The sequence below is a fragment of the Talpa occidentalis genome, unplaced genomic scaffold (assembly GCF_014898055.3).
Source record: "Talpa occidentalis isolate TD23 unplaced genomic scaffold, MPIMG_talOcc4v2.1 talOcc4.4, whole genome shotgun sequence".
NCBI classification, from domain to species: Eukaryota; Metazoa; Chordata; class Mammalia; order Eulipotyphla; family Talpidae; genus Talpa; species Talpa occidentalis.
In genome coordinates this window covers 114704794-114721161 of record NW_023604295.1, presented here as the reverse complement: position 1 = coordinate 114721161, position 16368 = coordinate 114704794, and the positions used below count along the sequence as shown (strand labels likewise).

The following is a 16368-nucleotide window of genomic DNA, read 5'->3' as shown; positions in this document are numbered from 1 at the left end:
AGGCCTGATTGCGTTGTGTTTCCACCATTCCACAGGGTCGGCGGACCGGGGAGTGCAGGGCTCTGTCAGATTCAGTGACAGCTCCGTCTCCGCAGCGATTGAGGAAACTGTGGACTGAGATTCCTGTACAATTTCATCCCAGAAACTCCAGACTTGTAGTCTCCATGCAAGATTTCTTTGTCGGCGGCTCGATAAACAGTTTCTTTGTTTTCAATTTTGATTTGCCAAACATCATTATTGGCATTTTCCTGCCTGGTTTCTTCTTCAAGACTCTGAACAATTGCTTTAACATTCAAATGATTTTTCTTTTTTTCGGTCTGAGCTGGATGGGTACAGCTTAAATCAGGGGTCCAGCCTAAAAACCATCGTTTAACTTACACTGATCAACATGGACTGTTTTTGTTTTTTGTTTTCAAATAAAGCATCATTAATGCACATCTGCAGGGTTTTGCCAAACAGCCCAAACTGTATACATTACAATCATTAAAAGTTCTTTTTTTTATTAGTGCCGTTATCATGGAGAACAGCATGACAGCTGTCTTTGGCAGTCTGTCATTTTTCTAGCATTTTCAGAAACTCATCGGAAATATGGCGGTACCTGTGTTTCCCTTGGAAAGCCTCTCAGTACAACACTCCTGTTCCTCTGTTAAAACTCCTTGTTAATCCAGTGATCTTGTAGGCCAAGGAAATATTTTGTGGTGGTGTTCTGGGTCCATACACCAGCAATGAAGGAGATAGATTTGTGTACTTGTGTTTTTTAATCAGCGTTAACATGGGCAGGCACCCTCATTTATAGATGTAAGGAAACATTCAGTGAAAAACTTGTAGAATGGGATGTGATAACAAGGTTCCAGTAATCTGAGCAGTCTAACGAGGCCCACATCCTCCACCACAGAACATGCTGTATACCAAGTGCTGCTCTCACTCAGCCTGTTGCGGATCTTCATGGCCTCAGGAGACTTGTTTCTCCGTGGTCTCTTCTGGACTGCACACTTCCACCATAGCTTGCTGGGCTGATCTAGATGTCTGTTTGTTGTATGGAAATTTTGGGGGAAATATCCAAAACACAAACTGTGGGTTGAAATATTAACCGTCTCCTTGGTTCCTTGGTATTCACCGTGCCTGATCTGCACATTTCATCGTGGCTGTTTCTGTATAGCCTATACTGCATTAGCCCAAGAGATTGTTGCTTTGTAACTTTTTGCACTATTGTTTTGGCTGGATTTGTATTACACACAATTTTAAAAAAAAATTCCACACTATTCTCTGCCTTTTTTTTTTTTTTTTTTTTCATATTCCTTCCCATACAAATTCCACATAAAGGCCTCTCATCCAGCTCTTCGTAATTTGGCTGCACTTGAACATTGATTGTCCGTTCACAACCCTCAGCAGTGTGCCTCCTAAATGGCATGACATATGTAGATATGCTGCAGCACTTGTTCATGGTCACAATAAATGCCACTTCACCAAGGAAGTCTCAGATGAACAATTATGAACATCCAAAATTTATGTGGGGGGCAATAATCAACTGAATTGCAAAATTCGGGGGAAAATGGCACTATCCGTGTACGAATCGAATACAAATCAAAGATTTGTCACATCCCTAATAAAAACAAGATGGAGATGTCTCTGCGACCATATTTGTAAGCTACACAGTGTGTTGGGTTTATGTCTTCTTCCCCCCCTCCAAATTGAATGGTTCTTTGATTGCTCCAAATCAATCAACTATCCTGCAGTTTTGATAAATTGATTCTTAGGTTGGAACTTGGGCTCTGTTTACTGAACATAATTTTAGAGCAGGAGCACCGAATTAAGTGTTTTTATAGAGCGGTTGTAAAATTAAATCACTCACTCTCAGGAAGGTCAGGAGCTTAAGAAGTTTTGACTTATGACTTCAGTGTTACAAAGAGCTGTGCTTTTTTTACACTACAGATGAGTTTGGGGAAAGAAAATATTGTCCCACAGAAAAATTAAAACAAACTTTAAGCACTATTTTAGGATTAATTTCAGTGTGTTGTATTAAGGTGCCAGCGAGATTTCAGATTCCTGTAAACCTCTAAAGAAAAGGAGTCGCGCCTCAACTGATGTAGAAATGACTAGTTCAGCATACAGAGACACATCTGACTCCGATTCTAGAGGACTGAGTGATCTGCAGGTAAATATGGCCAAGGGTCTGGGCACAGTGCTCTTTTTTGCTTTGCAAAACCAAGTAACAATGTTTGGCTTGACTTATTTGGGAAGATTTTAAACATATGCATGAAAAAGAAATCATTGTGGTTATTTTATACCTTATAAGTACCTTCATTTTGCTGATCTCTCACATAAAGGAAACCTAGTTTGTTTCAAGCTTTTTGATTTGAACTACAGTTTCTCTCAAAACACCAAACTTATGATATCCAGGGGTTTTAGGAAGAAAGGAAAAGAGTTTGTATCAAGGTTTATTTGAGCAAGTCTTACTAGGGTTTTCATAATACCTAAGTTTGAGAAAAAAATTGTTTTTTAAAAAAAATGTGCTGTTTTCCATATAGGTAGGCTTTGGGAAGCAAGTAGATAGCCCTTCAGCTACTGCAGATGCAGACATTTCTGATGTGCAGTCTGTGGATTCAAGTTTTTCGAGAAGAGGCGCTGGAATGAGTAAGAAGGATACTGTGTGTCAGGTAGGCAAGTGACCTGTCCTGTAGGGTGAAACAGCTGCTATATTCTGCTAATAATATACTTATTTGTGTTCTAAGTGAATGACATTACTTTAAAGCTGCAGATCTGAAAGCCTTATCTAACTTTTTTTCTCTTTCTGAGTTGGAATGCTTACTTTTTATATGCGAAAGTTGTCTTGTGCTAATCTACTATTAATTGAAAGTAAATGTCAAATGACTGATTTCAAAAGCATTACTTAAACTTAAGTTGGTATTTTTTAATTTTTTTAAAGATTTATTTTTTATTTATACAATAGCTGGGGTACAGGCCAGAGGCATGGGAGGGTGAGAGGATTCACCAGAGACAGAGTGGGGAGCAGAACAGGCAGACAGACCGACAGCACTGAGGGGAGCATTGGGCACCGATGCGCCGTATGGGAATCTCCCTGGCTGGCTGGGAATCGAACCTGCGCTGCAGAGGCTGCGGACAGCTTCACAGTGCTGTGCTCAACCCGCTGCGCCACCAGGAGGCCCAAGTTGGTACTTTTTAAATGTGTATTTACCATTTTTGAAAAATACTGTTTTGCCCTGTGAAGAAAAGTTAAAAGTATGCAGATTTCAAAGAAGGAATTATAAAAGATCAAGTATGTATGTGTTTTAAACTTTATTCCATATTGGGTCTGGAAATGGTTATCTAGTTCAGCCATTCTCAAAGTGAGGGCTGAGGACAATGTGCATCTGCATTGTCAGGATCCTTCTTAGACACACAGATTCTTGGGCCCCATCACATACCTACTGGATCAGAAACTGGGAGGAGGGATCCAACAGTCTGTCTTAATGGAACGTCCATGTGATTATGGTGCTAGCTAAAGTTTGAGAACCATTGCCTTTTGCCATATTACAGATTTGTGAAAGCTCTGGTGATTCTCTGATTCCTTGTGAGGGAGAGTGCTGCAAATACTTTCACCTGGAGTGCCTAGGACTGACATCACTCTCTGATGGAAAGTTTATCTGCATGGAATGTAAAACTGGTAAGTTTTCTTACTTTCATAAATATGGAAAGATGACTAGAGAGGAATATGCAATGCCATCATCTCCCATGACGTCTAATTCACTAACTGCCTTTGATCTAGCTCTTATCCTCTCCTATAGGTATTTCAACAAATTAAGACCATTCAATGATTTGCATTCCTAAGATTAAAGAGCAGTTAGCAATGTTATGGTCTGATGTACTCCCACCAGTGCTTTTACCATAAAATATATCAACTCATTGAGATGTACTTGTTCTGTTCTATTGAAAGAGCTATATAAAGTGTGTATATGCAATTATTTTTCAGTTGGATTTGAGGATTTTGTGTTTAATAAATTGGTTTACAGCCTCTTTGATATTAATAAATTGGAATAAATGTCAGTCATAAACTATAACCATAATGATTGTAATTTTAGTAGAAAGATAGAATTACTGGAAATTGTTTTTAAAACATGGGAGTTTGGGAATCACCATTTATTTCTTACCTCCCCCATACATAGACTAGATTCTATCAAAATAATTGAAAAAGAAATATGCAAGTTTATATTTCTTCTCTTTGTAACCATGGTTCTAGTTAAGGTCAAAGAAAGTCAGAGTAGAGTTGTAACACAGTAAATGAAAAGTCGACCAGAGGTGGTATGATAGTGCCCCTCACAGCTGTGTTTTTGTGATTTTTTTGTTTGTTTTTAATTCATTTTTGCTATACTGAACTATGAGCCAATTGCATATCAAGTATTTATAATATGCTGATCAAGTATTTATAATATGCTAATATATAATAAATATTATATTTATAATATAAATATCAAGTATTTATAATATGTTCACTTCCTTTATTTGATCTTCACAGATATTTATGATTTTTGATTGTTGTCTCTTAAAATCCTTTTATTCTAAATTCCATTAGAGTAATAATTTTTTAGTTTGAAGTACGTCAACTGGCAACCTGGGGGTCAAATTATCTCCACGTCCTTTCCTTTGGCTCTCAAAATGTGTTTTGAAAGTCTGAACACGAATTGGGCATGTATTACTGGTATCCCATATTCCTTATCATTTTTTTTTTTCTAAAACGCTGTCACTCCAGTCATTTATGTAACCTGCTTAACTCCTTAAACATTTGTTTGCTGTGATTTAGACTACTTATTAAAAGGACCATATATATCAGTATTAAAATACTGAGTACTTCTAACTTCCGGATGCATCAACACTCTGCCAACAAAAATTAGATATAATCTAATTGGTATATAGCTGTAAGGAAATTTAATGGGAAATTTGCTTTAAAAACAATAAAAAAAAACAAGTAGAACAAAATTGGAAAGCTTATACTTCATGATTTCAAAACTTACTGCAAAGCTACAGTAATTAAAGCAGTGTGGTACTGACATAAAGAGACATATAAGTCTATTCCATTGTATGGAAAGCCCGAAAATGAACATTGGCATATATGGTCAAATGATTTTTTGACAAGGTATAAAGGCCATTCAATAGAATAAGGACAGTCCTTTTCAACAAATGATACTGGAAAAATGGATATACACATTCAAAGAATGAAGTTTAACCTTTGCCTAATACCATAAACAAAAATTAATTCAAATGCATCAAAGACCAAAACATAAAAGCTAAAACTATAAAACTCTTGGAAGAAGACCTGGAAAAACAATCCATAACATTGGATGTGGCAGTGATTTCCTGGATATGATACCAAAGACAAAGGCATAAATAAACAAACAAACAAACAAATAAATAAATAAATAGAACTTTATCAAAATTAAAAACTTTATATACCAAATAATGCTATCAACAGAGAGAAAAATCATCCCACAAAATGGGAGAAAATTTTTACAAATCATATGTCTGACAAAGGACTAATATCTGGAATATATGAATTCCTACAACTCAACAGCAGTAACAGCCAAAAAACCAAAACAGCTCTGTTCAAAATTAGGCAAAATACTTTCATAGACATTTCTTTAAAGACACACACGCACACATGCACACACACACGGCTAATAAGCATGAAGAATGCTCAACATCGTTAGTAATCCAGGGAATGCAACTCAAAACCACAGAGAGATGCTACTTTACACTCATTAGGACAGCTATTATCAAAAATAAAACAGAAAACCACAAGTTTTGAGCAGAGTATGGAGAAATTGAAACCCTTACACATTATTGGTTAGAATGTAAAATGGTATAGCCAATGTGGAAATTACTGTATGAACCAGCAATTCTTCCTCTGTGAATATACCTAAAAGAATTGAAAGCAGGGACTTAAGCACATATTCGTTGCAACATTATTCGTAACAGCCAGAAGAGTGGAGACAGCTCAAATAACCATCAATGGAAGAATGGATAAACAAAATGTGGTATGTACAGGCAATGGAATATTATTTAGCTTTAAAAAGAAATGAAATTTTAATACATGCTACAACATGGATTAACCTTGAAAACATCATTATGTTTTCATAATAAGGGAAATAAGCAAAACACAAAGGACGAATATTCCATGATTCCACTACTATGCATGATTAACCGTAGTTACTTAGTGTAGGTAAATTCATGGAAAGTAGAACAGTTGTGGCGGGGAAGAGGAGCTTTTTGGTATATAGTGTTTCAATATGGGATAATAAAAAAATTCTGGAGATGGTTGCAGATATGTGAATGTACTTAATGTCTCTGAAGTATACACTTAAAAATGGATAAAATGGTAAATTTTATGTTATATATTTAACTACAATTTTAAAATTACCTTTTAGCTTTTGATTTCAATTCATTATTACATGAAAATTAGTTTATACTATTTGGTATCTTTTAAACATAGGATTAAGACTCAGGTTTTTCAAATCATTATTTAAGGTCTTTTAGGAAATTTTCTTATGTTTATCAAAATATGTACACTTTATATATGAAAAGTATTATAGCATACATACATAATAAAGTTCTTACACTACCACTCTATTGTTTAAGAAAACAGATTTTTAGAAAGTATTTACATTTGCCCTTTTGAATAAAATGTATCACTTGAAATTTTATGTTATTTGTCTAGATGAAGGCCATATCCTAGTGAGAAGGAGGCGTATTAGAAGTATCATATGCTATAATTTTAAACATAAGTCTTAAAAGGTTTTCATCACTCAGCTCTCTATTAATATAACAGTATCATTAGTTATAATAATTTTTCTTTATTTTATACTCACTTTGATCATTATGAAAGTGAAAGCCTCTTTTTACATACAGAAGTTTTTGCATTAGATAAAATTGTAAAGTCAAACCTCTTAAGATAATTTTCTTCAATTTTAAAATTTCTAAAAATTACTTTATTTTTAATTTTTTTTAAAGATTTATTTATTAATATATACAAGAGCTGGGTACAGGTCAGAGATGCAGGGGGTAAGAGGATCCACCAGGGGCAGAGTGGGGAATAGAACAGGCAGATTGACTGAAATACACTGCTGAGGGGAGCAGCGCCTGAGTCAGGAGAGGTCTGCCTCGCCATGTGGGTTTCTCCCTGGCCTGGCCGGCCTGGGATTGAACCTGTGCTGCAGAGGCTGCGGATTACTTCATAGTGCAGTGCTTAACCCCTTGCGCCACCAGGGAGGCCCTAATTTTTTTTTAAAGATTATTTATGCATGTAAGAACTGGGGTACAGGCTAGAAGTGTCAGGGGAAGGGGTGAAAGGATTCACCAGAGACAGAGTGGGGAACAGAACAGGCAGAACTACCGAAATACACTGCTGAGGGGAGCAGCAGGTGAATCAGGAGAGGTCTGCCGCGCCATGTGGGCAATTCCCTGGCTGGGGATCGAACTCATGCTGCAGTGACTGTGGACAGATCCATAGGCTGCATGCTAACTCCTTGCGCCATCAAGGAGGCCCAAGATTTCTAAAAGCTACTTTTAAAAAATATTATTTCATGGGGCCTTCCTGGTGGTCTAGGGGTTAAGTCACCACTACAGCCTGAGTTTGATCCCTGGTCAGGGAACTGACCCACATATGGCACAGCAGACCTCTCCTGTTTCACTGCTGTGCCCCTTAGCAGTATATTTCAATCAATCCGCCTGTTCTACTCCCCACTCTCTCTATGGTAAATCCTCTTACACACACACATCTGTTCTTCTATGCAAAAATAAATAATACACCCCAGTTCTTCTATGCAAGAATAAATTTTAAAAATTTAAAAATATTATTTCATATCTACATGCATATAAATATAATTTGAAATTATATCTATACATCAGGACAAAAAAAGAGGTCTCTGCTGTATTTCTAAAAATTTTTGCTTATTGTTTCTATAACAAAAAACAGTGGGTGAAAACATGAAAATCACAGCTGAATCTGCTAACTTAAAAAAAAAATTTCATGAATCAAGCAATGCAGATTTTTGTAGTATAATACAAAAAATGGGCAAAAACTTGAACACTTCTCAAAAGATGATATATAAATGGCCAATAATAACTTCAATTTTCATATGTAAAGCAGGCGATACAAAGTGAAAACTCAATCTCAATAAAAAATTATATAACAAAATTATAGCTGGATATCTAATTAAAACTGTAGACTCAAGGATAAAAATACTAAAATTATTCACAGAAAAGATAATTACCTTGAAAGAATAATAAGACAAATGGTGATGAAAATGTTGTATTTTGTTGTTCTTTATTTATAACCAACCATTTTTCTGCATTAAAAAAATATTCTAATTTGGGGGGGGTTACATTTTTTTACTACTCCACATATGCAGATGTTTTACTCAACCTCCACCAAATCACTTTTGCAATACCCTATCTGCTTCCCTCCTCTGTACCTACCTCCTTTCTTGCCTCTTTATTGCCCCCGTTTTTCCTGCATCTTTATTGACATGCTTATGATCAGTTCCGTGTGTCTTGTCCATTCATGTTTTGCAATTTTAAAGGTATTTTTATGCTGGTATTTTAAATTTACTATTCTAATTGTACAAATAATGCACAAATGCAGTGTTATGAAAGTATTGTAATTTTAGCTCAAGCTGAAGTTCCTTTTGGTCGTTAGTCTTAATGGAATTTTGCTTAATTCTAGCCCTTACCAGAGGTTCTACTGTTCATCGGTTTGGTATATGACCCTGTGAATGTGTGTGTGTCTGTGTGTGGTAGTGAAATTGTGTTATACCATTGTTCTGTAGCTTGTTCTTTTTGCTAAGTTTGTCTTGGATCTCTTTTATGTCAGTACAGATACATTCTGTTTAGTTTCTGCCTAAAGCTTCCTAGTACCCACGTTTCATTGTTTATTTAACTATTTCCCTATTGAAGAACACTGAGTTGCTTTCAGTTGCAAACAATGCTTCACTCAACATCCTTTTCATGTACAAGTCCTCCCTAATGTAGATAAACAAGAAGTGGAATTTCTAGGTGACAGAAAGGGAATGTGCTTTTATTTTAATGGGTATTTCCCTGCCTTCTAAGATAGTCCTTCCATCTCAACTACCAGCAATATATAAAAGTACCTATTTCTCTACACACTAATCAGCAGTTGTCATTATCAAACTCTCTTAAGTTTTTTCCTAATTAATTTTTAAATGATACTGTGGTGTTAATATTTATCAGATTAATGGTGAAGGTGAACATTTTTCATGTTTATTGACTATTTGTCTTTTTGCCTTCTGTAAATTGCTTATTCTCACCTTTTGCCCATTTTCATATTCGGATATTTTGTCAATTTATTGATGTATCATTCTTTATAAGTCTTGTTTAGTTATCTTTGCTGATATATAAAAAATATGCAAGATACATATCTGAATTCTTTATATAACAACAGTCCTTTGTCTTCTTTGTTGCATGTGTTTTTCCACATTTGTGGAAAACAAACACAGCGCTGTGCTCAATCACCTGCGCCACCGGGGAGGCCCATAAATCAATTATTCTAACAAAATTTGTTAAATAATCTTTTAATTTAACCATTTATTTTCAATGCCTTCTTTTGTATGTTAAATTCTTAATACATGCTAGCATAATCTTTTGAGGATAACTCTTTGATGTCAGTAGTTGCTCCTATATATAAAGAATATACTTTAATCATATTTAATATGTATTCCTCAACTTATTTTCTAGGACAGCACCTATGTTTTTCATGCAAGGTGTCTGGTACAGATGTGAAGCGTTGCTCCGTTGGTGCTTGTGGGAAATTTTATCATGAAGCCTGTGTCCGCAAATTCCCCACTGCCATCTTCGAATCAAAAGGATTCCGCTGTCCCCAGCACTGCTGCTCTGCCTGCTCTATGGAGAAAGATATCCACAAAGCAAGTAAAGGTAAAACAGGGCTAAAGAAGGGGACAATGCTTTTTGCTGTTGTTGTTTTAAGTGCAGTGGTAAATAATTTATTACCTACACTATTATAAGAAACAATGGCATTCTCCCTCTGTTTATCTATAGTTATAACAGCTCACCCACAATCAGTAGCAGAATAAGTGAAGATTAGGTTCTCATTCATTCAGACCATGAGAAGAAAGTTACATATGTTCAAAATTATCCTTGAAAATTTCTTTAACATGGTTCATAGAATGACAACCATCTCTTCAGCATTGGAACAGACAAATCTTTCTTTGAGTGATCTCTAGGTGGTTATTGCACTTAGGGGGCACATAGCATAGGAATGACAACCAAACAATGAAGAAAAATGTTTGTGTCTTTAACCAGCATCAAATGGGAATTCAAAGAACCCAACTCCAAAAATCTCATTTAAATTCAGAGCTGCTGTCCTGTTACATAGATTCCTTTTTGACTTGTGTTTAAATAGGTCGCATGATGAGATGTTTGAGATGTCCAGTAGCCTATCACTCTGGAGATGCTTGCATTGCTGCAGGAAGCATATTTGTATCCTCCTACATTCTCATCTGTAGTAATCATTCCAAACGGAGCAGCAATTCTTCCTCTGCTGTAAATGTAGGCTTTTGTTTCGTTTGTGCAAGAGGTGAGTGGAAGTTCTTTCTGTTTCTTTCTGAGTTCATTGACACATATTTCCCCATTAAAACAGATTTTAAGTATTATCCTTGAGAGAGATTTATACTTCCAGTAACTAATCCCTTTTATAACATTAGATATCCAAATTGTTAGAATGTTAATTTTTCCATTTATTAAGTTGAAATCCGCATTTTAAAAAATAACTTAGATTATAGATAAGTTCTTAGTGTTCCTGTTGGAGCATCAGAAGATTATTTCCTTCTGCTCACAGTTCTTCCATTCAAATTAGACTCTTCCTATGTTATATCCTTTAATCCATTATCTTCAACTTGCTGATATTTCATTTGGAAGGCAAGCACATTTATTTTTCACTTGTTTACTTTGTATTTTATCATGTTTTGGTCTGGCATTGAAGAAGGTCTAATGGGATACAGCCAAGGGAACATATGTGATAGTGTTAAGAGCCAGCAATAGAGACTTCCTTATTTGCCAGCTGTTGATATTTAAATATGCCAAGAGACTGATCAACTAAAAACAATATTGTAACTCTGAGGGGGTCAGTGAACTAGAGTTTGTGATAAACAGAAAATAGAACTTCTTAAGTTGAATACAGAGCGTCCAATTTTATCTCAGCTGTACTATAATGAAACAATTTTTAGTAGTTAGTAAGCAATTTAGAAACCAAATTATATCCCCAAATGCAGTTTGTTCTTTCTAATGTAAACACTAAGTTTTCTAAACTTCGCTTAAAGTAAAATATCTGAAAGGATCTGTGGCTTGTCCAACCTGTTGATTATATTAGGCTATACTGAAGATGAAGATGGTTTGATTTTGGTTTTGGTTTTTCTTTAGGAGACAGTCTTATTTTGGTGAAAGTACTATAAAGTGTTTTAAAATAGAATTTAGGTGGATCTTCAGTTGTTGTGCTTTTGTATCTTTCATTTAAAAAGTTAATAACCTGAGAAAGTAGGCAATAAAAGATTAAATAAATAGTAGTCCTTTTTGTAGCAGCTACTGAGTCCATTGTATATTACGGCTTTCAGTGTGCCAGGGTTTTATAAGCAGCAGGGCTGTCTGCCATTAAGGAAGCATTGTGGTGGATTTGTTTTTGCTTATTTGTTTGCTTGTTTTTGTTTTATTTTTATAAGAGCAATTACATTTGTAACCAGCTCTGAAGCCTGATTAGTACATAAAGGAATCATCTGAAATGTTTGATACTAACATTGTAACAGGTGGTAGAAAGTATTGAAATAGTGAAAAGCAATTAAAAAGTCACCAGTTGTGTCTTTCTGTGTGCCCATCCCTAAAAACAAAAATAGGATGGAGATATTGAATTATCTTTTGAGTGGCTAGCTTTAGAGAATTTTAAACAGAAAAGCATGTCAATGATAAAATCTCTATCACTATAAATCTTTTATTCTGCTATTATGAGCACATACTTTTATTAGCTCTGTGTGTATGTGTATTTGTGTGTGTGTGTGTATAATTGAACCAACATTTTAAACATCAAGTTTATAACTATCGTGCTGCCTTGTTTTAGAATATATTCTGAATTAAGTACCATCAGTATATTAACCAGTGTTTTCTCTTACTCTGTTTCATTTAAAAATTTGGAGGCCTTTAAAATGGACATTTTCAATTTAAGATAGGTGGTAAATATCCCATTTTCAAGAACCCTAGTCTCTTACAGTCTCTTTTAAACCTTGATTATAAACTTGAGATAATGTAAATAGAGGGGGAACATTCATGTTTTAATAGCAGAATTTGTAGATGCATTTATCAATTTGGCAGCTATTCTGAAGGAGTTACTGTATTTAAATGCCTATTTAAGCAAGATTATTTAATTCTCAAACATTTTAACTGTGAAACTGTGCAGTAAACAGAACCTTTTGTTTTTCTTTGCAGCATTTTACAGAAATTTATTCTAAATAGATCAGATGTTGAGATTTGAGAAGGCTTATTTAAATCAAAGTTTTTCAAAAGTAAATATGTGTTCATTAATCGGTATTTATAGAGATTTTCATTTTAAAAAAGCCCTGATTGTAATAAATCCACACACAAAAATGTATATTTTAATCATTTATGCTTTGATATTAGAAAAGTTAGCTTGTTTTGCTTTTCTTTCTTTGCCTCATAGAGAATTTTTTCCTCCTTGGAGGGGATTTTTTATTGCTGCTGGTTGTTTTAAATCATTAAGGTAATTATTAAGGACTGACATACCTAGAAATATTTATAGAAATGTTTCAAGGTTCTGGCCTCCAAGGTGGTAGAGGAGTTAAAGTTTCAGCACTATCAAGCTCTCAGCAGCCATTGTGCCATGAGTTTGATCACTAGCCAGTAGCTACCCACATGGCACAGCAGACCTCTCCTGTCTTGCTGTCTGCTCCCCTCAGCAGTTTATTTCAGTAGATATGTCTATTCTGCTCCCTGCTCTGTCTCTGGTGAATCCTCTCTCTCCCCCAATCCGCCACCACCGCCTCTGGACTATACCCCAGTTAGTGTATGCATAAATAAATAAATCTTAAAAAAATGTTTTAAGGTTTAGAGGAACATTACTCCTCTCTGCCCCACCTCCCACCATGGAAATGTTCAGTCATATTTCAGTTTTATATATATTCTTTACATTTCTCTTCAGCTGAAGGGTGGTATGAAATGAAAGTTATATTCTGTGCCTTTGTAATGGTAATTTAAAATGAAGATGGTAGATTAAGGTTTTCTTTTACATTTTAATAGCAATTTATTTTGTATCTGCAAATCAAACTCTGCTAGACATAGCTGAATGAATTGCCACAATTGCTTTGTTATTTCTCCATTTTATATGAACAAGAACACTAAAGCCCAGATTAATTAATTTACTCGGGGTTACACAAGGAATTTACTCGGGGTTACACAGGTACCAACATTTGTACCTGATCTTTCTTCTTTCAAAGCCCTTGTTTTATATAATTCCTCTTCTTCTCTCTATTAAATCTATAAAATTTATTTAACTTTATAGCACCTTTTAAGATTCTTATGTTACCATAAGCAGTTTCAAGTTCTATTTTATCATCTGTGTGAGAGAGATTTCTTGAATCTGTGTCAATATACATTAACAGCATCCACAGAAAAAAGTAAATAACCCCATTAAAAATGAAACTCATCCCTCTTATCAAAATGATCTCTGTAAAACTGCTGTTATAATTTGTATTGTAAACTCCTAGATCATGCTAAACTGACCAGTATCCACATAGAGAATTTTTCCCTGGTCTCACAGTTCCCCTAGGTTTAGGAGGGGCCTGTAGCTATACTATAAATTCGATGAGGAGAAGAGTTGTGAAGAGAAGTGGGTGTCACATGTGTATTAGAGCAGATCTTGTGTTTTCCTCCAAATAGTATAATTATTGTACTGATAAATCAGAAAAGATTGCTTTTATAAGCCCTTAAGATGTCAATCACTTTATATCTGGCAGGGAAGATTTTTAAATGGTTTGTATTGCCTCAGTAGAGTTCAACAAATTATGTTTCCTCTAGACTCATGTATCACATTAATAGAGAAAAGCTTCGTTATTTGGCAGAGCAAGCTAGAATTTGAGTAAAAGGTATGAATAAAGAAGAGGAGAGACTTAATTCTGCCTTTATGATACTTGATACATTGAAGGTAGATCAGGGTCTGTCTCTACTGTGTTATGTAAGTAATTCTTATTTCTAGTAAAAAAATGGTGTATCATTTAGTTCATTGGATTGTCATCACAGCACTTCTAAATATTAAGGAATGTAGGTTTGTTTTCCATAGGTTGTTTTCAGTATGATCTCAGATGCAGTTTACATCTTCAAATTACTTTGGAGTTTTCTTCTATGGCATATAGATTTCTATATAGGGATAAAACAAGAGTAGTTTAAACTCCCTTTAATAACTATAGAAGGCCTTTTCTGTCAGGTCTTTCCTTTTCTTCATACTCTCTTTTTTCCCCTCAACTTTAAGCACAGCTACATAATAGGTGTTGGTTTATTTTTTCCTCATGGAATCATGGGTAGTTTCATTGCAGCTCATCTCTTTCTGTTTGTTTCGTATAGGGCTGATAGTTCAGGACCATTCAGACCCCATGTTCAGTTCATATGCCTATAAGTCCCACTACCTACTGAATGAATCAAATCGTGCAGAGTTGATGAAATTACCTATGATTCCTTCTTCGTCAGCTTCCAAAAAGAAATGTGAGAAAGGTAATAATCAAAATAGTTTATCTCTTGCTTTTATTTTTGCATTTCCTATTTTTCTCTCTTTCAACAAAGGGGGGCAAATGTATGCCTGTCAAACACCATCTGTTATTTTTGGTAAATTCTACCTTGGTGGTTGTGACTTTGTCTTCATATGGCTGCAAAATTATTTAAAAGGGCTTAAAATAATTCCATTATTACAAAATTTTACTCCTCTCCTTGAATAAATTTTCACAGAAGAACATTATGAGGACACCCATTCTTTTGCCTGATGTAGAACTGCTTTTCATGTTAGGATAGCATAGATGTGATGTTATTTTTTACTTTCAACTAAATAACAAGAAGATTATTAAATAGAAGGAAACCAAGATACTGATATTTAACATTTTGATTTTAGGCACATTCTTTTTGTTTTGTAAAGTTTTATTACAAATATATAAAAACTAGTTGCTCTTCTCTCCAGAGACATTGGTGGGCAACTAGGGCAGATATCCCCAAATAATGGATATTGAAAGGCAGTCTGATGTATGTGTATATATATTTACACACACATAATTTAATCTATGAAGAAAATCTTGTGTTTAGCTTTATATAACCTACTTGCAATAAAAGAGAGAAATGGTTTAACAATAATGTATCAACTGGGGAGTTATGCCATAATGTAAAATAAATAACCTGGAAGGTGAAGGCTTTTTCTTGTATATATTCCTGTTATGATCTAGGCCACAGAGTCAGAATCTTTAAAGAAAAATTAATTCATACCTAATATTTTAAGGATATTTGAAATGGGCTTTTTATTCTAGTCTTTGTTGCCTGCTTGGTTTATCTTTGCTCTCTATCAAACATCTGAGTGGCAACCCATTACTAAAAGAAAGTATAACTAAGCAAGTTGATTAGCACCTGTCAAGAAGTAGGCTAAAAGAGAGTATTGGCATTTTTGTTTGCTTTCCATTAAAGTCAGTATGTCACCTTGCTGGTGGTACACTACTTCCAAAACAAAGACGGACATAAGTCTGACTAACTCCATAATGCAATGAAATTAGACTACCCAAGGCATTTTAAGAAATACCTTATTTTGCTGCTAGCATCTTTATAAAATTAGATTAATTCAGTTGTTGACTACTTCGTTTTCAGTACTGAGTATTGACCTTGACGTGAACTGAAATTATTTTGAGCCCTCTATTTGCTTAGCTGAACCATATCTTCTCTTGCATCCTAAAGCAGTGTTCTTGCATAGCACCAAGGTGGATTATTCATATTTTTATTTTTCTATTTCCCTTGTGTATTTTTTGTCAAAAAATCGTGATGATTTTCACTTATGATTCTGGGTCTGTATTTCCTCTGAAATAAGACTTAAAATTAAAAACTATTCCATAATGGCAAAGTGGCCAGCCTGACTTTTCCACATCAGCTCTAATAATCCCATGTCCCTTAAAGCTGTTTGCAAAGCTCTCCTTATTGGCCACTCCTTCCTGATGGAAAAATTAATTATCTCATTTTACTTAAAACAGAAAAGTTCCCCACCTAGGAGAAGAGCACTCAGGCAGCTGATTTCTAGACTGGAGAATTGGAACAGTTAAT

At 34.9% G+C, this 16368-nt stretch overlaps 1 protein-coding gene across 4 annotated transcripts in view; it reads left to right on the top strand.

Moving 5' to 3' along the window:
- Positions 1-16368, top strand: part of NSD3 (nuclear receptor binding SET domain protein 3) — a 112494-nt gene that overhangs the window by 65017 nt on the left and 31109 nt on the right. For 2 of the 4 annotated variants that reach the window (XM_037526065.2, XM_054700881.1), the window contains exons 10-15: positions 2025-2155; positions 2529-2657; positions 3538-3664; positions 9745-9942; positions 10430-10603; positions 14647-14793. In XM_037526065.2, the coding sequence (XP_037381962.1) occupies positions 2025-2155; positions 2529-2657; positions 3538-3664; positions 9745-9942; positions 10430-10603; positions 14647-14793 (906 nt within the window). Of the gene's footprint in view, positions 1-35; positions 1652-2024; positions 2156-2528; positions 2658-3537; positions 3665-9744; positions 9943-10429; positions 10604-14646; positions 14794-16368 lie in introns of those variants that run through there. The other 2 variants (XM_037526066.2, XM_037526067.2) reach the window with 2 other exon arrangements.